This window comes from Geotrypetes seraphini, chromosome 6 (genome assembly GCF_902459505.1).
Source record: "Geotrypetes seraphini chromosome 6, aGeoSer1.1, whole genome shotgun sequence".
In the NCBI taxonomy this organism is placed as follows: domain Eukaryota; kingdom Metazoa; phylum Chordata; class Amphibia; order Gymnophiona; family Dermophiidae; genus Geotrypetes; species Geotrypetes seraphini.
Window position 1 is genome coordinate 39,639,463 of NC_047089.1, and position 27,118 is coordinate 39,666,580.

General features: G+C 43.1%; 1 protein-coding gene across 2 annotated transcripts in view; it reads right to left on the minus strand.

The window, feature by feature from the left end:
• ARHGAP20 (Rho GTPase activating protein 20) overlaps positions 1 to 27,118 on the minus strand; it is a 187,702-nt gene that overhangs the window by 52,799 nt on the left and 107,785 nt on the right. The window contains exons 4-6 of one of the 2 annotated variants that reach the window (XM_033949793.1): positions 20,730 to 20,879; positions 8,953 to 8,994; positions 5,589 to 5,673 (exon numbers count right to left, since the gene is read on the minus strand). In XM_033949793.1, the coding sequence (XP_033805684.1) occupies positions 5,589 to 5,673; positions 8,953 to 8,994; positions 20,730 to 20,879 (277 nt within the window). Of the gene's footprint in view, positions 1 to 2,809; positions 2,904 to 5,588; positions 5,674 to 8,952; positions 8,995 to 20,729; positions 20,880 to 27,118 lie in introns of those variants that run through there. The other variant, XM_033949794.1, reaches the window with a different exon arrangement.

A 27,118-nucleotide genomic window follows, 5' to 3' on the forward strand; every position in this document is an offset into this window, starting at 1 on the left:
GCCGATGTTTGAACAGCCTGGTGTCTCGGTTCCGGTGCCAAGACTGGCATTGATACCGAAGAAGTGATGTGCCCCGGTACCGACAAAGTGGATGCCGATAAAGGGGGCTGCTGCACCGTCAGTACCGGCGGCTCAGACCGGACCGGGACTGGAAGGCTCGGAGTCAAAAGAGCAGGGAGTAGCTGTTGGAGTTGTTCCTTTAGCTGGACCTGCAGGACTGCGGCAATGCGCTCGTCCAATGAAGGCACCGGTACCGCTTTTTTCTTCTGCGGTACCTTGGGTGCCGCTCTACACTCCGAAGAGGAACCCGATATCGAGGGGCTCACCTCAATCGGAGCGGAGCGCTTCCGTGGGCGCCTCGTGGTCGGCAGGATTGGACTCGCTGCTACTGAGACCGGAGGACGCTCCAACGGGGAAGGCTTCTTAGCCGGCTTACCTGCGGGGTGCGACGCGCGGTGTCGACGAAGTAGGTGCCGACTGAGATGGAGCCGACATCGGTGCCGGTGGTGCGGAATCAGACATCTCGGCGCTGAACTGCTGCTGTATCTGGCGGTTTTTAAGTGTTCTCTTCTTTAAAGTCGCACAGCGGGAGCAGGTAGACGCTCGATGGTCAGGACCAAGACACTGCAGACACCAATTGTGTGGGTCTGTCAGTGAAATTGGTCGAGCGCACCGCTGGCACTTTTTAAACCCGGGTTGAGGGGGCATGAAAGTGAATACGGCTTCTGCCAAATTGAAGGCCGAGGCCTCGATGATGGCAATAGGCCCCGCCGGGGCTAACCGAAAACTGAAGAAAAAAAAAGTAAGTTTTTTTTTTTTTTTTTTAAGAAAAGAAAAGAAACAACGGAAATAAAATTTCCAAAAGGGTTTACGCGAGCGGGAAGGCGATATTAATAGAAAAAAGAACTTTCAACAGCCGTTGAAAGAAACGCGTCTTCTTAGCTCCGCGGAAACTAAGAAACTGGGGACCGCGCGCCTCTGTCGGGCGGGAAGGCACTCGCGCGTGCGCGGTGCGGCCTACCAGAACTTTCCAAGTTCTTAGAGTGCAATCACTCTAAAATTGTCTGTACCGGGGCTCCGTCGGTGCCGTCACCCATCAGTCAAGAATATGCTGCCTGCTTGTCCTGGGATAATCTGTAATATGGTTTTATCAAGTTCTTAGGTGCGAATTTGAAGTGCAAAGATTGTTATTTTAATCAGGAAGACTTAAACTAGAAATGTTAACACAAGAAAAAAAATGAGAACTCAGTTTGTGTCGTGATACAAATTCTCTTTTCTCATATTAAACTTTATTCTATCTCAGGGGCAATGTCTTCAAATGGGTTAGATTTGTGCATTCCATGACAGTAATGAACCTCATTCCTAAGCCATCTCAGTCTCTCAAGTACTACCAATGCTTGCCGTAGTACTTGCATCGTGAAAGAGAGCTTTTATTCATAAAAGCTGGAGTTCATAAGATGTTACACATATTGGCAACCTATCCAGGTGTACCTAGAAATTCTTTTTAATCAAGCTTGTGGCACCTAAAACAGTGGGAAATATTTTTTTAAAAACCTTTCTGCCACATTTTCTTGATCTCTGACTGCATTTCTTAGTATTTGAAGATCTTCTGTCTTTCCATATAATTCAAAGAATTATACCTCTAGGATCAATACAAAAACACAAAGGGCCAAATTCTATAAACAACATCCCGATGGCCAACTGCTGCCTAACCAGCCAATTGGGACGCACGTTTTCATAAAAAAAAAACACAACAAACTCCCGAGGCAGGCCGCCTACATTGGAGATGCCTAAGGAGGCGCACAAGCCTGCCTAAGGCTAGGTGTAGACATGCCTTGGCCTGGATGTAGCCTTAGGCAGGCCTAGGTGGCCTTGCGTGCCTCCCTAGGATCGTGATAGATGCGTACAATGTAGGCCAGCAAAATGCAAAATGCTGGCCTACATTGTAAGCAGACACGGCTGCTGAGCTTATCATGGCAAGGGATCTCCCTGTTGTGATATGTTTAGTGGCCGGGGCCCCCGTACATCGCCGGCAAAGATAGTTTAATATTTAGAAGTAGAAACATCTAGTCTGCCCATCTGCAGAATCCACTATATCCTCCTCTCCCAAAGGGCTCCCACGTGCCTGCCCCATGCTTTCTTAAATTCACACACTGTCTTTGTCTCCAATACCTCCACTGGGAGACTATGCCACACATCTACTTTCCTTTCTGAAAAAAGAACTTCCTTAGATTACTCCTGGGCCTATCACCTCTTAACTTCATCCTATGCCTTCTCATTATGGAGTAAGATGTTCAATTACAAATTTTTACAGGATTGTTCTGTGAGCAGGTGTTAGTTGAGTTTAATTATCAAAATCTGTTGGGGGGCCTAGAGGTCTTAAAGTTAACTGGGGTTGGGGAATGGCACAAGGCTGAAAGTGTGCCTAGGACATTGGTTCTCAAACCTGTTGTGGGGACCACTAGCCAGTTGAGTTTTCAGGATACCCTAATCAATATGCATGAGACAGATTTGCATTCCTCCATTATATGCAAATTTCTCTCATGCACTTTCACTAAGGATATCCTGAATAGAACAGTCCTGAGCTGGAATGAGTCCCATACGACATGCCCTCTTGAAACTTATCTCGCCCATTAAGTCACAGTCAAGCAGGGAAAGCAATGAACAGGACTCAGTTTTGGAGCCCCTGCCTACCTTGTGCCCTGTGAGGCCACACTGCCTAGATATAGCTCGCCACAACCCTGATCCTGGAAACCCAACTGGATTGTGGTCCCTCAGGATAGATTCAAGAACCACTGGCCTAATGTACCTGATACCCTTGTCTCAGTCTTGATGCTTAGCCTATGTTCTCTTAAATTCTGTTATTGCTTTTGCCTCCATCATCTCCAACTGGGAGGGTATTCCATGCATTCATCACAGTTTCTGTGAAGAAAGCAAATTTCCATACTATTGAAAAAAGTATCACAGAGTTACGTAAGGCAACAAATCTGGCATGAATGAGTAAAGACCAGACTAAAGGACTAATATTTTAGCACTGGGTTCTTATCCCACCCCCTTTTAGCAAGCTATGCTAAAGGTTTTTAGCGCGGACCGGTGAAGTAAGTGCTTCAATGCTCATAGGAATTCTATGAATGCCGGAGCATTTACCACGCCAGCTTGCACAAAATACCTCTAGTGAAGCTTGATAAAAAGGAGCCATTAGTGATTTTATTCCCCAACATGTGTCAGTTTATTATAAAAATAATAAAATTAAGAAGAAAAAATTACAAAAGGGACAATACAAGAAGCAGTCAGGCTACACATTTACCCCCTCCCCAAACCCTTTTTTTTTTTTTTTTTAACAAAACTGCAACTTTATTTTTTACAAAACTGCAATTTTTAGCACTGGCTGTGGCGGTAACAGCTGTTACAACCTCACGGCCGTTGCTAAAAACCGTGCTAAGGTTTTGTAAAAAGGGGGTGTTTAATGAACATAACACCCAAAAGGTGAGAAACTTATGTTAATCTGAGCTATTCTCAGACAGGCTTGAGACACTGGAAACTGTCCAAAGATTTGTTTTAATGGTTTTAAAAATGGTCACTGAACACTAGACAGTTTCTGGTGAAAGCAGTATTAGCTCAATATGTGTACAGCTTATTCTTTCATAAGAGCTGAGTAAATGCTTTCAATAAAATAATTAATTTCCCCGAAAGCACTGACATCTGGTGCTGAGGCATAGGTCAGTGCATTTGTCTACGTTTGGCTTTTGGCTACAAAAGGTTTTTCATAGCATTCCTCATGGAATGAAATAATTTCCTGCTTTCTCCTTTCCAATAACTATAGTGCAAGACAAGCTGCAGCTTCCTGAAAAGGTCATGGAGGAGTCCAGCCCTGCCAGTGACAATTGGGCTTGGGCACACTGTGGAAGTGTTGCACTCATACTCGGGGAGAGAGGATGGCTTTTGCTACATTGGCAGGGAGGATGTGCCCCAAGTAGGTACCCTTCAGGGCAGCTTCGGGATGCCTGGTGTGTAAGGTATTGCCACCTAGAAAGAAAAGAAAGAGGGGGTGGCAGAGACCACTGAAGTCATACAAAAAAGAAAAAAACTGAACAGTCATGAGGTTTCCATCTGTCACTCCTCCACCTCGTCTTCAGAAATGTGTGAGGCCAGAGACAGCTGCCAGTTTCAGCCAACAGCTTGGAATATTTGCCTAATGCATAAGCCTGACAGATATGAGTGATTACATCAGCTTCACATGGACACTATTCCAAATTAAAAGAACTTCAAACTGTCTTCATGCTAATAGCAAAGATGTGCATATGTGCAAATAGCCATAGCAGGTTATTTTCCATGATCAGTAAGAATTTACTTGGATAGAAATACAGAGGTCGATTTTCATTCTCCTTCTGGAACTGGTACAGCTATGAGCAATTTGTATGTGCAGGCCACATGCATTTATTTCAGCCCATATTCTGCCCTAAGCTCCTAAACACATCTACATATACGTTGCATACAAGTACACAACTTCTTGTCACAGCACATAATTGTACATGTGTACTCCAGGAAGTAGTTTCATAGGTGGCCTTTCATATGCATAAAACAGTGCTTTACCTGTGAAAAATCCTTTCTAGATAAAATGACCACCATGGGGGTAATTTTTGTTTGTTTGTTTCAGTATTTATTATAACTCACGAGAAAAAGTAATAGGTTACAATTCTGGAATAAAACTCTGAACAAACACAACTATACAACATCTCCCAACCAAGAGGCTCCATATTTGACAGAGCCTTTTGTAAAATACCAGGGTAATTGTGAATGTTCTGACCTTGATGTCTCAATACCTAACTCAACGTTCTATGTAAAACACTCTCAGCCTATACTCAAATAACTTGTATCTAAACTAAACTACTTATATTTAAACTACTGTTCTTAATTTGCTGTATAGTCCCTATATCTAAACTGCTGCACAGTCTCGTATGTCCAAGTATTTAAATCTACTGTATAATCTTGTATGTCCAATTCACTCCATTGTGAATGTTTACTTGTAAACCGTTCTGAGCTACTGGGAGGACGGGATAAAAATCTAAATAAATAAATAATAAATAAATAAATAAATGTTTAATTACTAGGGGTGTGTAGCCCCAAAATATTTTTTGTTTTGTTTAGTTTCTCATTTTGGTTTTTTTTTTTTTTTAAATTATTATTTTAAATTTTACTTATTTCATGGCCAATGTCATAAATAGTGCACCACAGGAAAAAAACTGAATTCTTTTTTCCTGTTATTGTGGGCTGCATAGGTTGTTTCAAATTAATGTTTAAACTATGACTCATGTCAAATTACATATAGGGGTCCTTTTATTAAGGCATGCTAACTGATTTAGCGTGCGCTAAATGCTAAGGCATCCATTATATTCTATGGGCGCCTTAGCATTTAGTGAGCGCTAGTCTTTAGCGCTTGCTAAATCAGTTAGTGTGCCTTAATAAAAGGAGCCATACTGCTGAAACCAAAAAATCAAAGACTCCTTTTGGGGATCACTATGGACGTCTTACACATAACTTACTTTCCATATCAGGTTTGGGCAGGTTTTCCCCCACATAATACTTACATATGCACAGTTTCCAATATCCTTGGCAAAAATCTTCAATGGAATGCTTTTTGGATAATCGTTTTCCTTTTCTTCTTTAATTCGACTGCAAAACAGAAGCACAGGTTCAGTCAATATCTGTACAGCAAATTATAGAATTTTCTACTGGTATTTGGCTAAGGAAGTGTTCACATTTTGATCAAATCTAGTACCGTATTTTCACATAGATAACGCGCACCCGTGTAAAACGCGCACACGGGTATAGCGTGCGAAAAACACAAATTTATGTACAGAAATTTTTATATACCGCGCACACCCGTATACCGCGCATGCCGCCCCGACTCTCCCGTCGCCGCCCGACTCTCCTTTCGCCCGCCCCGAGTCTCCTCTGGTCCAGACTGCTCGTTTCCAGCCCTGCCCCAAGTCTCCTCTGGTCCCGACTGCTCGTTTCCAGCCTTGCCCCGAGTCTCCTCTGGTCCAGACTGCTCGTTTCCAGCCCTCCCCCTTGAAGGTCTGCCTGTCCCCCTTGAAGTCCTGTCCCCCCTTGAAGTCCTGTCCCCCCTTGAAGGTATGCCTGTCCCCCTTGAAGTCCTGTCCCCCCTTGAAGTCCTGTCCCCCCTTGAAGGTCTGCCTGTCCCCCTTTAAGTCCTGTCCCCCCTTTAAGTCCTGTCCTCATCCTGAAAGCCTGATGCTCCCCCCCCCCGACGCCCGATTCATCACCCGGAAGGAGCGCTCGCACTCCCACCCCGAAGGACCGCTCGCACCCCCACCCGAAGGACCGCTCGCACCCCCACAGCCTCCCCCCCCTCCCCCATGGAGAAGCTGTCTACCTTGTTTCCGGATGCCAGCGAGCCCAGCTGTTTCCTCTGCCGGCGATCCCGCCCCTTCTCTGAGCCCTGCTGCGCTGCTTCCTCTTCCGGCGGTCCCGCCCTTTCTCTGACATCAGAGAAAGGGCGGGACCGCCTGAAGAGGAAGCAGCGCAGCACAGGGCTCTGAGAAGGGGCAGGACCGCCAGCAGAGGAAGCAGCTGGGCTGGCATCCGGAAACAAGGTAGACAGCTTCTCCATGGGGAAGGGGGGGAGGCTGTGGGGGTGCGAGCGGTCCTTCGGGGTGGGAGTGCGAGCGCTCCTTCCGGGTGATGAATCGGGCGTCGGGGGGGGAACTATGTAAAAAAAATTTTATACAACGTGCTCACGCATATAACGCGCAAGGGTATGCGCGGTATGTAAAAACCACGTATAACGCACGCGTTATATGTGAGAAAATACGGTATTTCTGAATAGGCAAGGACTGTGAGCTCTAGAAAAACTGGGCAAATACAGTGAAGAATTGCTCCAAAATTAAGGAAAAAAAGAAAATATTTTCAGTGATTTTCATGAGAAGCAAAGGTGAATAAGCTCCTAATATTTAGGCCACGATGCTTGAACTTATGATTTATTTTGAGTTTCTTGGCCAAGAAGTGTATTCTTCAATATTGGACAGTCCCTGACCCCCCAAAGCGAAAGATGTTGTTTCTGCGAATATGGGATCCTTACTTACAAACCTTGCATCCTAAGGGCCGTAGTGCGATTTTAAGATGGGTGTCTTAGAGTATATTGATGTGTCATAGTAAGGTTAAATAGAGAGTATCATTGGGAAGGGGGGTGGTTAGGGGAGGGGAGGTGGGGGATATATATGCTCCTTATTTTATTTGATGCATTGTTATTGTATTATGCACCTTGGAGTGCCCTTATATTTTATTTGATGTTGTTTGCATCAATAAAAATTGTTTGAACTTAAAAACAGAAATATGAATAGTAAACCAGTTTCATCCTCCATGCACCCTATCTTAATAGGATTACATAACAATTTTCCAAACATGTCCCTTAAGAGATTGTGACATTTTCTGGGAAATTCTGATATTTCTCAGAGTAACGATACTAAAGCGGGCAATGTGAGGGATGAAGGATAAGCACAGAGATATCTATGCTGTTCCCATCAAACCCTTCCAGAACAGCTCATTATTTCCCTGCTATATGTGAAATAACCACATGAAAGAATGAAGAAACTGTCTTGGTTATAAAATAAGAGAAGAAGGTAGTGTAGCTGTGCCAAAAACAAAACCTTTGGAAGTAAAATCCACAACAATGGATCCCAAACTTGTCCTGGGAGAACCCAGCCGTTCAGATTTTCTGGATGTCCATAATGAATATGCATATCAAGGAATCAGTGTATGCAAATCAATCTCATGAATATTAATTGCAGATATCCTGAAAACCTGACCGACTGGGGTTCCTCCAGGACAGGTTTGGGAAATATTGATCTATAAACCATTATTAAGGTAGTAATACCCTCCACCCCTTCTACTAAGCTGCAGTAGAGGTTTCTACCGCGGCCTAGAGCACTAAATGCTCCAACGCTGCTCAGACACTCATGGAATTCCTATGAGCGTCGGAGCAGCATCGGAGCATTTAGCACCCCGGGCCACAGTCGAAACCTCTACTGAAGCTTATTAAAAGGGGAGTAAGTGGCACGATATCTATCTACTTTTTGCATCTTGCTGGTTCCTTGTAACCTGGATTGCCCACTTCTGGGAAACGGGATTCTGGGCCTGAATGGACCTTTGGTCTGACCCAGCATGACAGTTCTTATGTGCTTATTTTTCAGGAGAGATACTTCTCAAAGTGCAGAGAAATGATCACTTGCATGCAGAACTTAAAGAGAGTTATTCTATATTTGCTGTGCTAGTCCACTCAAATATATAAAAATAAAAGATTATAAAGGGTTAGCAAGCGATAGGTCAATCCTTTTCATTGCACTAACCTAGGGGTAGGCAATTCCGGTCCACGAGAGCCAGAACCAGGTCAGGTTTTCAGGATATCCAAAATGAATATGTATGAGATGGATTTGCATGCACAGCCTCCTTGAGATGCAAATCTATCTCATGCATATTTATTGTGGATATCCTGAAAACCTGACCTGGCTCTGGCTCTCACGGACCGGAATTGCCTATCCCTGCACTAATCTGACAAGAGTTGTGAATTAGCTGCCCTGATTCAGGCCAGTGACATAATGAAAGAATTTAGCTCCTGAAAATTAGTCATTGTGAAGGTTAGCCACCAATGTATTAGATCAGTGGTTCCCAAACCCTGTCCTAGAGGACCCCCAGCCAGTCGGGTTTTCAAGATATCCCTAATGAATATGCATGAGAGAGATTTGCATATAATGGAAGCGACAGGTATGCAAATCTCTCTCATGCATATTCACTGGCTGGGGGTCCTCCAGGACAGGGTTTGGGAACCACTGTATTAGATAAATATCAGTCTGACAAAGTATCCACTGCAGCTTGCTTGCTAAATTTCACATTTATGTTATGTTTTGTGTTAAAAAAAAAAATGCATAGTACCTTTGGAGGAAATTAAGCCACTTCTCCTTCTGCTCTGGGGAACTGCAAAGATAAACAGGAAATTTAAAGTACCCGCAAACTTTGCCCTAAAGCAGGCAGTCTGCAAAACTGCCCCTGTATTATTTTAATGAAAAATAGTGTCATATGGTGAACAGACATGCCTGAACTCCACCTACTGTCTTCTTTTATAAAGCCTGGATTATTTTATTCACAGACAGGGCTTGATTCAAACCTTTGATTTTTGTATGCATATGGAACAGAATGAGTCCATCCTTTTCTCTGTATACAAAGCTTTTGCACTGAAGCCAGAGGCTAAAATCAGGTCCAATATATTTCACAATGTAGGTTTTCTAGCTATACACAAACTAATCTGTTCTCGATGTTGAGCTGTAGAAAAAAAGCAATCATTAAAAAAAATACCTTCAAGTGCTCTTGAACTAATAAGAGAAAGAAACATTTCTGGAATGTGGATCTGCTGCCTCAATTGCACCTTGGCCTCCTCTCTGCTGGCAACATCACTGAGTTTGGGACTGAAGTGTGAGTACCGCAAGAATGTCAGCTGAAGATGGGGTATTCATACGTCCACGCTACAGTACATATTAAGAACTTATGCTAACTCAACAAAACACAGAACCCCGCCAAAAGAACAGAACAGTAAAACTAATGAGCTCAACTTATGAAAAGGAGGTTATCATAATATACTCAAAAGGTCCAAAAAGGATAAAAGTAAAGTGATCATTGGCTCTAGTGCTGAAATTACTTTGGGGCTTGATTTTATAACAAAATGCTATGTGAGATATCCAAACAGGGACATGTGTTCCTTTATAAATCACACTCCCAGATCTAGCCCCAACAGCACACAAATGTTAATGCCCAAATTTACACCTGCTCTGAAGAAAGTGTAAATTTGGGCATGTATGTGAAGCATGTATACCAGATACATCTCCACTTTGCCCAAACTATGCCGACAGCAGGAGGTCCAACCTCAGCCCTTGTCCAGTCAGATTTTCACAATTTCTCACAATGAATATGCATGAGATCTATTTGAATACAATGGATGCAAACAGGTCTCATGTACAGTCAAACCTCGGTTTACGAGTAACGCAGTTTGCGAGTGTCTTGCACATCGGGCCTCCCAAACCAAGCGTTGACTCAATTTGCAAGCCCCCTCCCCCAGCAACCGGCATCGGCCGCCTGCCCAAATCCTTACCGCAATCTGGCACCAGCACACAGCACCAACCCACAGGATGTGCCGGTGCCGGAAGAGCCTGCATTTTGCCGCTGATCTCTGCTGGGCTGGGCCTTGAGCATTTGCGCTTGCTCAAGGTCTTCTGGCTCTCACTTTCTCCAAGATTCTAAGATTCTCTGAGAGAGTGGAAGCCAGAAGGTCCTGTGGGTTGGTGCTGCGCACTGGTGCCAGATTGCGATAGGGTTTGGGTTTGGGCAGGCGATGCCGGTTCTTGGGAGGTGGGGGCTTGTGGACGGGGGGATGATTCCGGTTTTCTGGGGTGGGGTGGAAGTGCACCAGTAGCCTCGGGGATGGGAAGGTCTTTTGGGGATGTGGTGGGATGGGGTAGAAGCGAGCAGCGCTGGTGGCCTCTTTTGGGGGGGGGGGGGTGGAACCAATCAAGCGAGTTTCCCTTACTTCCTATGGAGAAACTATGCTTCTGGAACGAATTATGCTCGCAAACCAAGGTTCCATTATATATTCATTAAGGAACTCCTGAAACTGCGGCCCTGGCCTACAGGAATACCTACATGCATACTGTATAACAGGCTTAACAAATCTAGCCTCCTGATTGGTTTTCCACCACCAGCAACTAAAAATATTACTTCATTTTTTCTTATTTTGCTTTTTCTTTAATGAATCCTAGTGCTATTAAAGCCATGGAATCTATGCTTAAATTCATGAGTGAGTCAATAAAGGGAGCCTAGAAATGGGAGGGTTATGGATGAATCAAGGGCATTTGTCTGATTTACGTATGTAGTCAGAGAATAAGGGGGATCTGCATCTAATTTAGGTGCAAGGATTTGCACGTTTCAGTCGATACAAATGGAAGCACCTACAGTTAGGCACAGTTCCCGGGAGTGAGGTCCAAATTCTGTAACCAGCGCCTAAAGTTAGGCACCTATTTCGGAGGCGCCCAACTAGATAGACGCCTATCTAAATTGAATAACAAGCTCAATTAAGCTTTTTAATCAGCACTGATTGAAACACAGGCGTCTATCAAGAAAGCGCGATTCTGTAACAAGGCGCCTCTAAAAATTTAGGCGGCCTTCAAAAAAATAGGCGCTATGCATGTTATGCGTGGGCGTGGCTTCGTGTTAGGCGCTTTCTTACAGAATCACTGCTCTTAAGCGTGCTTAAGCGCTCGCATGGGCGCCTACCTTTTAATTGTGCCTTGAGCTGGCCTATTTAATGGGTGCCTCCAAAATAGGTGCCGCTCAGCGTGATTCACTAAACAGCACCCAATTTTACTTGAATCGCGCTGAACAGTGCCTATATAGGCGCCTAACTTTTGGGTGCTTCTTATAGAGTTTGCCCTTCAGTGCTATCTTATACACCACGCCTAACTTTTAATGCCTTTAGAGAACAGCATTCAGCAGATGTTTTTCAGCATCAATTTTTCAGGCACCATATATAGAATCTAGCCCTAAATGTGGAAAACGCTTTATTAAATTATTGCTTTTGAGTGCAAACATTCCTGATGTATGTTAGTGTGTATGCTAAAAAAAACAGGAGCTAAAAAGGGAGACCCTAGATTGCAAAACACCCAGATTCTGTCGGGCACATAAGTTTTTCACCCCCTAAACTGTACTGTTCCTTCAGGTTTTTGCTGTCCAAATGCATGACCTTGCATTTCTTAGCATTAAATTTTAGCTGCTAAATTTCAGACAATTCTTCAAGCTTCACTAGTTCTTTCTTCATGTTATTCACACCATCCAGGTATCATCCGCAAAGAGGCAAATCTTACCTAATAGTCCTTCAGCAATATAGCTGATAAAAATGTTAAAAAGAACAGGCCCAAGAACAGAACCTTGAGACACACCACTGGTAACATCCCTTTCCTCAGAGCGATCTCCATTGACCACTACCCACTGTCATCTTCTACTCAACCAGTTTCTGACCCAGCCCGTCACTTTAGAGCCCATCCCGAGGGCACTAGGTTTATTTATTAGACGTCTATGTGGAACACTGTCAAAGGCTTTGCTAAAATCTAAATACACCACATCTAATGCACTCCCTCTATCCAATTCTCTGGTCACCCAATCAAAGAAATTGATCAGATTTGTCTGACTAGACCTACCTCTAGTGAATCATGTTGCCTTTGGTCCTGTAATCCACTGTAATCCAAAAACTTCACCATTTCTCTGTAATTCCCTACTTCTTCCTTATTTCCACTTTTGTGTAGAGGGACCACATCTGCCCTTCTCCAGTCCTCTGGTACCACTCCCGATTAGAGAAGCATTGAAAAGGTCAGTCAGCGGAGCCATCAGAACATCCCTAAGTTCCTTCAGCACCCTCGGATGTACACCATCTAGCCCCATCGCTGTGTCTACCTTTAATTTAGCTAGCTCCTCACAAACACAATCCTCTGAAAATCGATCAGGGTTTACCACTACTCCATCCTCATTCGTGTTTGTCTTCTGCGGTCATACTCCTGGGGCTTCAGCCGTGAACACAGAACAGAAATATTTGTTAAGCAATTCAGCCTTTTCTTTATCAGCTTCTATATATTTCTCCCCTTCACTTTTGAGTCTCATAATGCTACTGTTGCACTTCTTCCTATCACTGATATATCTAAAAAATGTTTTGTCTCCCTATTTTACCGTATCAGCCATTTTTTCTTCCAGTTGTATCTTTGCTTTCCTGACAACTTGACCAGACTCTCTTAACTTTTCCAGATATTTTTGCCTGCCTTCCTCTTTCTGTGATCTTTTGTAGTTTATGAAAGCTAATCTCTTATTCCTTACCTTCTCAGCTACTACTTTTGAGAACCAAAGCGGCTTTCTTTTCCTCTTACTTTTATTTACTTACCTCACAAAAATGTCTGTCGCCCTTACAATAATTCCTTTCAGTTTTTCCCACTGCATTTCTACTCCTTCCAGATGTTCCCATCCAGACAATTCCTCAATGTAATCCCCCATCCAAACAAAGTTCATTTATTTAAAGTCTAGAACCTTTACTTTTGAATGAGCCCTCTTTATACCCGTCTCAATATTAAACCGTACAACTCAGTGATCACTGGATGCCAGATGATCACTCACTGTAACATCAGAAACACTTTCCCCGTTTGTAAGCATTAAGTCTAGGATGACCCCATCCCACGTGGGTTCCATTACCAACTGTGAACAGTTCTCCATGTAGAGAATCCAGGATATCCCTACTTCTAGAAGACCCCACAATAGGGATACCACAATCAACACTTAGCATGTTAAAATCACCTATTAGTAAAACTTCCCTGTCTACTATTAAATCTCTGTCCACTTCTTCCGTCTGTGAAGGAGGCTTGTATATCACACCAATGTATATCACCATTCCCTCTTTCCAAATTGATCCACATTGCTTCTTCCTTGCTCTGCAGGTCCTGAAATTATGTGGCTTTAATATGATCTTCAACATATAATGCTACTCCTCCTCCTTTTCTTCCTGACCTGTTTTTCCTGAACAGATTATAGCCCAGTATAACTACATCCCAGTCATGGTTCTCCGTGAACCATGTCTCCGTGATCGCCACTATATCCAACTCATCTCATATCTTTACTTTGATAGCTTTTATTCTTCCGGCCCCACTCTTCAGCTTGAGTTTTCAAGCAAAGTCCTGGGCATCGTCATAGACTCTTCTCTTTCCTTCAATGACCACCTCAACTCCTTGGTAAAAAAAATGCTTCTTTAGCCTTCATATGCTGAGGAAAGTGAGATCCTGCTTTCATCAATCTCACTTCGCTGTCCTCGTTCAATCCACCATCCTCTCTAGACTGGATTACTGCAACTCCATCTTTATAAGCCTAACTAAGAAAAAACTACATAGACTTCAGCTAATCCAGAATGCCACGGCTAAGCTTATTTTTGCAAAAGGCAAATTCGACCATGTCTCTCCACTCCTGCCCAAGCTTCACTGGCTTCCAGTACCCTCCAGGGTCCTCTTTAAATGTGCCTGCTTAGCCTTCAAGATCCTTCATAGCATCCTCCATCCCGTTATTCCACTCTTTTGGAATTCCTCAAACCCTAATTCCACCAGACCCTCCCAAAAATTGAAACTATCTTTCCCTTCTACAAAAGGTATATCCCGCGCAGGAAAACAAGGAACATCCCTCCCCTTTAGAACCACAGAACTCTGGAATAACCTCACATCCCCACTCAGAAACTCTAGCTCCCTCCAACTTTTCCGCAAACACCTGAAAACTTGGCTCTTCTCAAAAATCTAATACCTCCCACTCTCTGGTACCCTGGCCACTCTCTATCCTCTTAGCTCCTTTCCTTTAACCCTTCATTGGAGTTTCTTTCTATCCTAACTCTGTAAACCGTACCGAGCTCTACGCTTGCAGAGATGGCGCGGTATACAAACCTAAGGTTTAGTTTAGTTTAGTTCTAAAAGAAGTTGGAAAGAATTATACAAAATGGGTCAAGAATGTTGTCTCTCTGTGGTCAGCACAGCGGCCTGAGATCCTGGGGAACCTGGGCAAGACACTAAATTCTCCATTGCCCCATGTACAAAACAAATACTGGAATATAATATGTAAACCACTTTGATTGTAACCACAGAAAGGTGGTATGTCAAATCCAATCCCCCTTCTCTTTCCAAATCCATCCCTTTTGTGTCTCTGGGCATAATAACTCTAAAATTTGAGCATAAATGAAACTTAGCATGAGGGAAAAACTGCTAAAAAGATAAAATGAGTTATAAAATGGGACCAACTGAACTTGTGGCTCCAGAGAAATAAGCCCCTACAAAAAGACATAATCCATTGCTAGGAGAAAAGTCAAGCTTCTGCAAGGGAGTAATTAATAGAACAGAAAGTTGACATGCGAGAAAACCCAGTAAATAAGATACACAGTTAAAATGAGCCAAATTGGATCAAGGGTTCCAGAGAAATGAACCTCCCCAAATATGGCCTAATATATTTCTATGGGAATATGAGTTCCAGTTTCTGTAACATAGATAGAATGACAATTAGCAGATAAAGAACAGGGTAAGGTGGAATTCCCTACTCTTCCCCAATTAGACCCCTTGTAATTGCCCCTACAGCCCAAAAACAACCTTCCACAACTTCCACACCACCTCGCAAACTGCCTCATCTTTTTTCTTTAATATGTATTCATTTTAACCATCAACCTTGATGAGAATTCACAGTGAATTTTTTTTCTTTTTTTACAGAGAATATGAAACAATGGTCTAAAGTGGAGAGGACAACAACAAGGTAAAGACTTTCGAACACATGACCCTGTGTAGATAAATCATCATTTCAGCAGCAGGGCAGCTGCCGAGCAGACAATACATTTCCAGAGCAGCATAATTTGGCATAGGTTTAAAGCTCTCCAATGTTTCTACGTCACAGACACAAATATGATAAACGTTTGGATTTTGCTTTCAGTTCCATCACTCAGCACATGCCTCCAACAATTAATCTGCTGGAACTGACATTTCTGAAAAGCTAGACATTTCCCTCCGTTAAACAGTCATTATTGATCTGCATCCCAGCTGTGCCAGGTCTGTATATTTGTTACATCAAACAAGTTTGAAGGATTACCAGCAATTGCTCACAGCTTAAATCCAAATGATTGTTTTTTCAGGCAAGCGTTCAAATTTAAGCAGAGTCACAGGCATAACTAATTTTATGTCTTCACAAATATCTGAAAGTGTAAGAATGCTTCTTCATATAGTGAATTCTCACCATGAATCCTCTGATTAAAGGGCCCTTTTATTAAGGTGCACTAAGCCCTAAGATGGGCTTAACACGCCAAGAAAAGCTTACGCAATTAAGCACCCTGCTGTAATTCTTCTATTTGAATACATTAACCTCCTCTTCTAGTAAACTGCGCTAGTAGTTTGTAGTGCAGAGAGCTGCGCTGAATGACTCACACTGCTCCCGACACTCATTGAGTTCCTATGAGCGTCAGGAGCAGCGCGGGCCATTCAGCGCGGCTCCCCACGCTAGAAACTGCTAGCGCAGTTTAATAGAAGAGGCCCCAAGTATATACAAACTATTTTTTTCCATATTATTTTTGAGAGGGCATGTCATGGGCGGAGAGTTCAGTCGGTTCAACGAATGGCCACCAGGATGGTCTCAGGACTCAAAGATCTCCCGTATGAGGAAAGGCTGAATAAATTGCAGCTATACTCACTCGAGGAACGTAGAGAGAGAGGAGACATGATAGAAACATTTAAATATATCATGGGCCGTATTGAGGTGGAGAATGATATTTTCTTTCTTAAAGGTCCCTCGGCCACAAGAGGGCATCCGCTGAAAATCAGGGGTGGGAAATTTCATGGCGACACCAGGAAGTTCTTCTTCACCGAAAGGGTGGTAGATCATTGGAATGAACTTCCACTTCAGGTGATTGAGGCCAGCAGCGTGCCAGATTTTAAAAGGAAATGGTATACACATGTGGGATCTCTAGGGGGGTAAAATCAAGGGGGATGGGTAATTAGAGTGGGCAGACTTGATGGGCTATGGCCCTTTTCTGCCGTCATCTTCTATGTTTCTATGTCTGCACTACCTGTGCTAATTGGTTAGCATAAGGTTAACAAGTGAGCATAAAGGCCCCAATTCTATAGATGGCACCTAAAAAATTGGCGCCGACTAAGACAGTACTAAGCACGATTCTATAAAACTTAGGCACACTCTACAGAATTGCGTTTAACGCCACCTAGGTGGTCTTAGGCGTCCTAATTTTAGGCACACTGTATTTATGCCAGGGTTTTCTTGGCCTAAACACGTGCGCATAAGTTAGGTGCACAACGGCGCTTGAGCCAAAGCAGGTGCCCACGTAAGTATGTGCTTTGGACTAAGTGCCTACTTTTTATAGAATCGCATTTTTCAAGTTAGGTGCCTAATAGAGGTATGCATGGGAACGGAGATCGCGGGAATCCCCTGGGTCCCGCGGGGGTCCTGCGGGAATCCCCCCTAACCCACAGGACTCCCACGGGGACCCCCCTCTGGCCCACAGGACTCCCACGGGGACCCCCTCTAGCCAACAGGACTCCCACGGGGATGGAAGGCTTTGGAAGCAGGGTTCGTCCATATAATATAATGGACACTTCAGCCTTCGTACCTGAACAGAAAACAAAACAAGGGTTTCACCACAGAGATTCCACAAGGAAAAGAGCAGCGCAAACACAAAAGAAACTGTGGAATTGATGATCCTGTCAGAAGTAATTGCTGCTTTTTATGGGGACGAGCAGGGATGGAGGTAATTCCTTGCGGGAATGGGTGGGGATGGAGAGGATCCTGATGGGGACGGGTGGGGACGGAGAGGATCCTGGCGGGGATGGGTGGGGATGGAGAGGATCCTGGCGGGAACGGGTGGGGACGGAGAGGATCCTGGCGGGGACGGGTAGGGGATGGAGAGGATCCTGGCGGGAACGGGTGGGGACGGAGAGGATCCTGGTGGGGACGGGTGGGGATGGAGAGAATCCTGGCGGGGACGGGTGGGGATGGAGAGGATCCTGGCGGGAACGGGTGGGGATGGAGAGGATCCTGGCGGAGACGGGTGGGGATGGAGAGGATCCTGATGGGGACGGGTGGGGACGGAGAGGATCCTGGCGGAGACGGGTGGGGACGGAGAGGATCCTGGCGGGGACGGAGAGGATCCTGGCGTAGACGGGTGGGGACGGAAATGATCCTGACGGGGATGGATGGGGACGGAGAGGATCCTGACGGGGATGGTTGGGGATGGAGAAGATCCTGGCGGGGACGTGTGGGGATGGGTGGGATTTCTGTCCCCGCGCAACTCTCTAGTGCCTAACTTTCAATTAAGTCCAATTAACAGCCAATTCAGCTTATTAATCAATTAAGTTAGATGCCTACATCGGCTAGGCAGACCGACGTAGGTGCCTAACTTTAGGCACACTCTCTAGAATTTGGAGTCTAGTGCCCCTTAAACAGAAGGCAATAAGTGGCCCAGCATCAACATTTTTGCACGTCCTGCGTACTATTGGACAAATTATTGTGGGCCCTGCAAAAAAAATTTTTAAAACAGCTCTTTTTTTTTTTTTAATCTTTATTCATTTTCGAACTTACAATAAGTGTATCATTATGTTAAAACAGATTAACAATAAGTATATCACTTAATAATCATCAATAATACAAATGATATATTCTTATCTCCCACCTTTCCCACCCCTTCCTATTATATAATCAATACCTTGTACAATATGTAATCATAAAATTACCCCCTCCCTCCCTTCATAATTGAACCTGTAAATTTAAGGGAAAAAATGTCATCTAATCAGTACAATATTGAAATTTCCTAAAACATCCTCGCTGTATTGCAATAAATCTTTCCATTTTATAAATATGACATAAGGAATTCCACCAGAAATTATAATTTAATCTACTCCAGTCTTTCCAATTATACGTAATTTGTTGAATCGCAACCCCAGTCATTATAAGTAATAATTTGTTATTATTTGAAGAAATCTTTCTATGAAAGTCTCTTGTAAGAATGCACTAAGCTCATTTCTTACTTAGAGTCCTTTATTTTTTTGAGGTTTTTACATGGTATCTTATCCCATTTGTGAGCTGCAAGTCCCTTCTGTGAATTCTGGTAGAACAGTGCAGGATTTCCCTGTTATAGCAGATTCTTTTCAGGCCAAGATTTCTTTAATTGAACCAGCATAAGATTTGCCTTCATACGAAAAAGGATTTCACATGGGATAATCCTCGATGATTTGCTACCAAGTTTCATCATGGGGCTCACATCAGATCTGCTTTCAAAAAGTAATTTTCCTGAGGTGCCCAAAACCTCCCCTATGTCCTTCTTCTAGCACATCACTACTAATTCTTGTGCTGCTCCGATAGGATATTTCCCACCACTGTCCCAGCACAATCTAGACCAGGGGTCTCAAAGTCCCTCCTTGAGGGCCGCAATCCAGTCGGGTTTTCAGGATTTCCCCAATGAATATGCATTGAAAGCAGTGCATGCACATAGATCTCATGCATATTCATAGGGGAAATCCTGAAAACCCGACTGGATTGCAGCCCTCAAGGAGGGACTTTGAGACCCCCTGATCTAGACACATCTAGAATTTGATGTATTCTGGCTCTATGGATATTCAAAATGATTTTACTGGGCAGAAGCAGCTCCTTCCCAGTCAAATAGCACTGGGTGGTCCAGGAGCTAACATATAGCAACATTTAACTAGACAGTGCCACTGAACATTTTATTTATTTATTTATATACCACTTATATCCTAAATGGTTTTACATTCAGGTACTTTATCATATTTCCTATCTGTCCTGGTGGGCTTAAACTCTATCTAGTGTACCTGGGGCAATGGGGGGATTAAGTGACTTGCCCAGGGTCACAAGGGTCAGCTCTGACCATCACAGCAAGCTGGTTGGGAGCAGAGTTGAGGAGTAGTTAGCAGTTACGTGAACACCAGTAATATTCAGTGCCAGTGTCTGCACAGAAAATCAGGCACCAAAGACCAGGAACTCTCAAACTTTTTTTTAGCTCCAGCACACTAAACGAAGCAGATGTTTTTCACAGCACATTATAATTTAAATTATAAAATTGCAAAACCCCACCCCCTCTTTTACAAAACCGCGCAAGAGGTTTTTAGTGCTGGCCAGCACGTTGAATGCTCTATAACTGCCAGAGCAGTGCAGAGCATTCAGCAAGCCAGCTGGCGCTAAAAACCTCTTGCGCAGTTTTGTAAAGGGGGGGGTAAATATGAGAGTTATTTATTTAAAGTTCTTTAAGCTATGTATGGGTAATTGTAACAACGGTGAAACAGATAGAATAGAACTGCTAATCAATGTGATGGATGTGCTTGTTTTTAAGTGCAAATTCACTCAAAATACAGCTCGATAGTCGACAAGCAAACATACATTTCATCATCCACCATCTTCCGTCGTTCTCTTTTTTTCGCTTTAATTTCTGTCAGAGCTGAAAATCCAAGTTCGCAAAGATAAGATGATCCAAAATGTAACAAATCCTTGATTGCTTTGCTGCTTAAGCTAAAATTACTTGCCGTTCTTTTTCATGGACCAATCACATCAAAGAATGATGCTTGTCAGGGCGGTTATATCCCTACGCACACAGACACTCATAACATTAACAGACTTTTTAAAATAGTCAAATTATAGAATCTCTCATGGCACACCCAAATTTCTTCAGGGCACACCACTGTGTCATGACACACAGTTTGAGAGACACTGCCTTAATGAAATGGGGAACATGATCTATTGCTGTATGCACTAAACCAGAATGACATATAGAATAGAAAATTCTTGAAGCTCATATATACTGGCATGCCCTGGATTACAACATTTTGTGGTGGCATGCTGAACTTTGGAAAGGAGGATGTCATAAATCAGGGGTGTCAAAGTCGATCCTCGAGGGCCGCAATCCAGTCGGGTTTTCAAGATTTCCCCAATGAATATGCATGAGATCTATGTGCATGCACTGCTTTCAATGCATATTCATTGGGGAAATTCTGAAAACCCGACTGGATTGTGGCCCTCGAGGATCGACTTCGACACCTGTGTCATAAATAATTGAATTTCTTAAATAAATGCAAATGTAACAGAAACATTTCCACACGTACCTGAAAGTGGCAACACAGTTGGTAGTGGGCCAGCCTATAACAAAGGACCTCTCTGGATTTGTGCTACCCTCATATACCTCGTCCATGCAAAATGCCGTCCACATCTCACAGATTCGTACACGGTGTTTCAGTTTAAAATGAGATGGTGACCTGTATGTAGAAATCCAATCCGTTTATACATCAATTTCAGACAGGCAATGCAACCTTCCATTCCAAATTTTCCATTAATGTCTTTGTTTCCTAATGATGGGAAGGGTTAGCATTTGCGAAAACCAGTACATGGAAACACTGATCAGAAACAAATATCTTACTAAAACAACATGAGAATTGTCAATTTCCTCTATAGTATCATCTGGAAGTTAAATCAATATTTGACTGAAGTGCTGAAATTCCTTAAGAAAGCTATACTGTATCTCTCCTTTCTGTAAAGCAGTGGCGTATTAAGAGGGGGGTCAGGAGGGGGGGCAGACTGCCCCAAGCACTGTCTTGGTGGTGGCGCCAACACCTCCCCCCATGCCACGCTCATGCCCTCCCTCGAACCCCGCTGTACCTCTTTAAATCTTCTTCAGTGCGAGCAGCTTCTCTGGCCTGCTGTTCGATTCAGCCAGGAAGTGACATCAGAGGGAAAGTTAATATAAGAACATAAGGATAGCCTTACTGGGTCAGACCAATGGTCCATCAAGCCCAGTAGCCCGTTCTCATGGTGGCCAATCCAGGTCACTAGTACCTGGCCAAAACCCAAGGAGTAACAATATTCCATGCTACCGATCCAGGGCAAGAAGTGGCTTCCCCCATGTCTTTCTCAATAACAGACTATGGACTTTTCCTCCAGGAACTTGTGCAAACCTTTCTTAAAACCAGCTACGCGATCAGCTTTTACCACAACCTCTGGCAACACTTTCCAGAGCTTAACTATTCTATGAGTGAAAAAATATTTCCTCCTATTGGTTTTAAAAATATTTTCCTGCAGTTTCATCGAGTGTCCCCTAGTCCAGTGGTTCCCAACCCTGTCCTGGAGGAACATCAGGCCAATTGGGTTTTCAGGCTAGCCCTAATGAATATGCATGAAGCAAATTTGCATGCCTATCACTTCCATCATATGCAAATCTCTCTCATGCATATTCATTAGGGCTAGCCTGAAAACCCGATTGGCCTGGTGTTCCTCCAGGACAGGGTTGGGAATCACTGCCCTAGTCTTTGTAATTTTTGACGGAGTGAAAAATCAATCCACTTGTACCCGTTCTACTCCACTTCAGGATTTTGTAGACTTCAATCATATCTCCCCTCAGCTGGTGTGAGAAGCAGGCCGGAGAAGCTGCTTGTGCTGGCAAAGATTTAAAGAGGTACAGGGGGGAAGGGAAAGTATGAGTCTGGGATGGGGGGTAGGGAAGGAGCAGAGGGTGGAGAGGAGAGTGCCACTGCCCTTGGGTGCCCCTTACCCTCGCTATGCCACTGCTCTAAAGTCTGTCATTTGGATCTGGATTTGAGATTTAACTACTCACTTTTTCCAAATTCTTGCTCAAGGCTGATTAGAGAGCAGCAGAGAGTTAATTTTTGAACTGCCATGATTTGCTTGCAAAAGTGAACTATTGTCTACTTTTCTGGAAACCTGTTTAATTAGCATAAAGATATGGGCAAGTTACTTAATCCTCCACTCCCCCAGGTACATTAGAAGTTTACAAGTTCTAAACTAGATGCTGGTGCTGCAAGTAACCATCACATAAATGGTCGTTCCTGAATATATTTTAGCATAAGCTCTCCAGCATCAGATCCTGTCCTAAAATTTTAGCAGAACTTGACATGTCCCAATGTCTCAATTCCAATTTGTATAATCCTTCTAAAAGGCACCTCTACAAGTGCACACCACCAAACAGAAATGAGCATACAAACACAGTGCAGCTAACACATTTTCACTTGAATTCAAGAAGATTTGAATTCAAAACCTTTGCTAATGGTCTCATGGTTCAATCTTATAATGCCTCGTCAGGACAAGAAAGGATTCAAAATAAACAGAGGCAGACATTTAAAAAAAAACCCATTAAGCAGCCTGTAGTTAGTTTCTGAAGAGTGCAATGAGTAACTTGGAACATCCTTTTTCTTAGCAGCACTACAAATTCCTGGGTGGAGCATTTATATAAAGATCTGGTAAACTACGTATTTAGCTGGAACACTTCATGTCCCTTGTACTTCCTGAACTGAAATTGAAGTGATATTTCCGAATGTATTTATGATGTTCTATTTACAGTGGGAACTGAATGTTATAGCACCGATTAATTGGCATGAAAAACACACATTCGTAGCTGTATGTGAAGTGTTACTGAGACTTCACACAATGGGAAACAGCTCTTGTTATAATACAGAAGCACAGAGAAAGTACTGGAAGTGTTAAAGTGCTCAGAATAACATGGAAAATAGCATACATAGAAACGTGATGGCAGATAAAGGCCAGATGGCCCATCCAGTCTGCCCGTCTACAGCATCCACTATCTCCTCCTCTCCCTAAGAGATCCCACATACCTGTCTCACACTTTCTTGAATTCAAACACACCGTTGGGAAGGGCAGATGAACTAAACTGGATTAGTGAGGGTCAGATGAGGCTCCCAAAAGCCTCACCTGAGCTCTGGGAGAGCAAGTCCGAATTGGGGACGTAGATGATGTCACCAAAAGTGTGGCTGACTTATACTGCTTGTCCATGGAGAATTCCATGCATCTACCACCCTTTCTGTAAAAAAGTATTTCCTTAAGATTACTCCTGAGCCTATCACCTCTTAACTTCATCCTATACCCTCTCATTTCAGAGCTTCCTTTCAAATGAAAGAGACTCGACTCATGCGCATTTATGCCATGTAGTATTTAAACGTCTCTATCATATCCCCTCTCCTGCCTTTCCTCCAAAGTATACAGATTGAGATCTTTAAGTCTGTCCCCATAAGCCTTATCACGAAGACCACACACCATTTTAGTAGCCTTCTTCTGGACCGACTCCATCCTTTTTATATCTTTTTGAAGGTGCAGCCTCCAGAACTGTACACAATATTCCAAATTAGGTCTCACCAGAGTCTTGTACAGGGGCATCAATACCTCTTTTTTCCTATTGACCATACCTCTCCCTATGCAACCTAGCATCCTTCTAGCTTTCGCCGTCACCTTTTCAACCTGTTTGGCCTCGTTAAGATCATCGCATACAATCACACCCAAGTCCCGCTCTTCTGTCATGCACATAAGTTCTTCACCTCCTAAACTGTACCGTTGCCTCAGGCTTTTGCAGTCCAAATGCACGACCTTGCAGTTCTTAGCATTAAATCGTGGCTGCTAAATTTCCAACCATTCTTTGTCCATCCTCATGTTATCCACACCATTCATCCCAGATAGGATAGATGAATACAGGGTAATATACAATTCAAGGTACCATAAATAAAACATTTCACTTAAAAAGATAAAATAATCAGAGCGCCAATTTGTTTAGCACTTCATCAGTTGTGTGCTGCTGCTGCCCATTATGGTATAAGACAGTCTATAAAAATATCCAAAAAATCAAGAAAAGGATGCCCAAAATAAATCACAAAAAATTGCACCCTCCAAAATACAGGACAAAAAAGTCACCTTTCTTTACAAAAAGGGAAAAAAGACCTCAGTGTCTAATAGGGGCTCTTTAAGCTTCCCATATAGACAGGCTAGTTTTAAACAGAATTTAATCCTAGCAGACACATCCTTGGTCAGAAAAACTCCCAATTAGTAAGTGAACCTCTATTCTAATTTTCTAATAGTTTTATATATTTTCTTATAGTGACAGGAGTGGAAGCGGGTGTGTGATCGCTCAAATCCCTGACGAAGCATTTTGTTGCGAAACAGGGGCCCCTGTTGGATATTTTGGAAGAATGTTTTGACTGATAGCTTTTTTCCATAGAGCAGTTTTTCCTGCTTGCTTTACTCCAGGACTACACCTGAATATCGAAGTGCTCAGATAAGTGACTTCTATTTTTGACAATTGTTGTTTGAAGAAAAGTTTTAAAAAAATATATAAAACTATAAGAAAATATATAAAACTATTAGAAAATTAGAATAGAGGTTCACTTACTAATTGGGAGTTTTTCTGACCAAGGATGTGTCTGCTAGGATTAAATTCTGTTTAAAACTAGCCTGTCTATATGGGAAGCTTAAAGAGCCCCTATTAGACACTGAGGTCTTTTCTCCCTTTTTGTAAAGAAAGGTGACTTTTTTGTCCTGTATTTTGGAGGGTGCAATTTTTTGTGATAAGACAGTCTATACCAGTGTTCTTCAATGCAAGGTCCAGGGGCCAATGGAAGCCCCTGGAGACCTCTGGGGTGGCCACCATCATTCGTGGGGGGGGGAGGGGGTTTCTTCACTACTCTCTGCCTCTTTTCTCAAGCTTGTGACAGAAGGCAGGAAGTGGATGAGGGAGAGAGCCATATACTTGAAGGACAAAGCATTTCTCAAAAGAAGACGAAAATGTATTTAGAAATGCCACCTCCATGAGCAAACCTCCCAATTAAAAGCTTGAAAGTAGCCTAGAAGGGACGGATGTCACCGACACTGGTAAGCAGTATCACATCCCTACATGGGAAGACATTTAGAGGCTCTCCTTCAGTTCAATTTGAAATTAGTGAAGACCATTCAAGTTTGTAATATAAATTTTGTTGTGTCTTTCATCTTAACTCAGTATTCTCTCAGAAGAAATAAGAGAGTAAATGAGAAAAGATGTCTGATGTTTTTCCGTTCTGGAGAAATACCTTCACTGTGTTAGAAACAGAACCAATGATGGGCTCTGGCTGATTCCTGAAGGCCATTCCACGTGGATGTCCCATTTATTCTTAAAGTCGAGCACGCTGATCAAGGCCACCAGCGTGCTCGACTTTAAGAATAAATGGGACATCCACGTGGGATCCCTACGAGGGTCGAGTTAAGGAACTAGGTCATTAGCACTCAGACTTAATAGGGTGGGTCAGTGGAGTGGGCAGACTTGATGGGCTGTGGCCCTTTTCAGCCGTCATCTTTCTATATTTCCTGGTTACATTTTGAGACAGCTTGTGGAAAAACAAAGGCTTGGTCATACTGCCACTTTCTGTGGATTGGAGTATGAGATAGGTTGCTAACAGATACAATTATTTCCTCAAAAAGGATCAAAGAGCTATACTAATATTTTTTAGCAAACAAAGAATCTATTCTTTTGACATACAGACTGGCAAGAAGTATTGTACTATAAAAGGGAAGTTGCATTGTAAAACAACCTAGGTATTTCCCTCTACAAGGTTTGCAGAGAAAAGAAATGTGAAATAAAACAATGATCTGAATTGCTGCTCTGAAAATAAAAGAATTTTTTCTTCGAGAAGGCTAATTGGCCAGTAATTTGAAACACACAAATGTATTTTTTTTTCAGCATTTTCACCATGTTTCTATGTGATGACGTGCTTCTTCAAGTAAGCAATGACTGATGAATCTGCACCGACGTCTTGACAATACAAACACTGAAAATATAACATACAGTGATAGCAAAATAGTACCCTCTCCACCAAATCTCCTCTATTGGAAAGGAACTGTAGTCATGTCAACAACTGATTGTTTGACTGTCATATTCTGCTATAGGGCCCACCCATTGGTGATACAGAAATATAATACTTTTCTCTTGAATGTTGGTTCGGCAGCTGCAATACAAGAGTCTCAAATCTAGCCATTCTGGGGCTTACGTGGCCAATGAGAGTGCCGCAGTGCTTCCTATTAGAAAATGACATGGGGACAAATTTGTCCCCGTGGGAACTCATTTTTCTGCCCCATCCCCACGAGTTCTTTTCCTGTCCCTGCCTCATTCCTGCAAGCTCCGTCCTCATCTGCACAAGCCTCAAACACTTTAAAATCATAAGTAGCAACATTCTAGAGCTCAGATTGTGATGTCATAATGCCTCATTCCACCAATGCCCAAGCTCTGTCCTCATCTGTAGAAGCCTAAAACACTTTAAAATCATACATGTTCGAGGCTTGTACAGTAAAGGCAGAGCTTACAGGAATGGGGCAGGGACAGCGACAAAACTCACGGGGATGGGTAAATTGAGTTCCTGCAGGGACGGTGACAAATTTGTCCCCGTGTCATTCTTTACTTCCTATTGCTAGCCCAGCATTCCTGAATCTGTTCATTATCAGCATTTTATAAGGAGCCATCTACTTTAGCATAATGAGTTAAGTGAAACACAGAGAGGAGCGGCCCATAGTTCTCTTCTTAGCTATCCATCTAACAAGACTACAGAAAGGGCAAACTACTTCAACAGTGTGAGAAAGAAAATAGGGGCAGCAGGAAAAGAAAACAATGTAATAGTCCAGTGTTTTTCAACCTTTTTACATCTATGGACCGGCAGAAATAAAAGAATTATTCTGT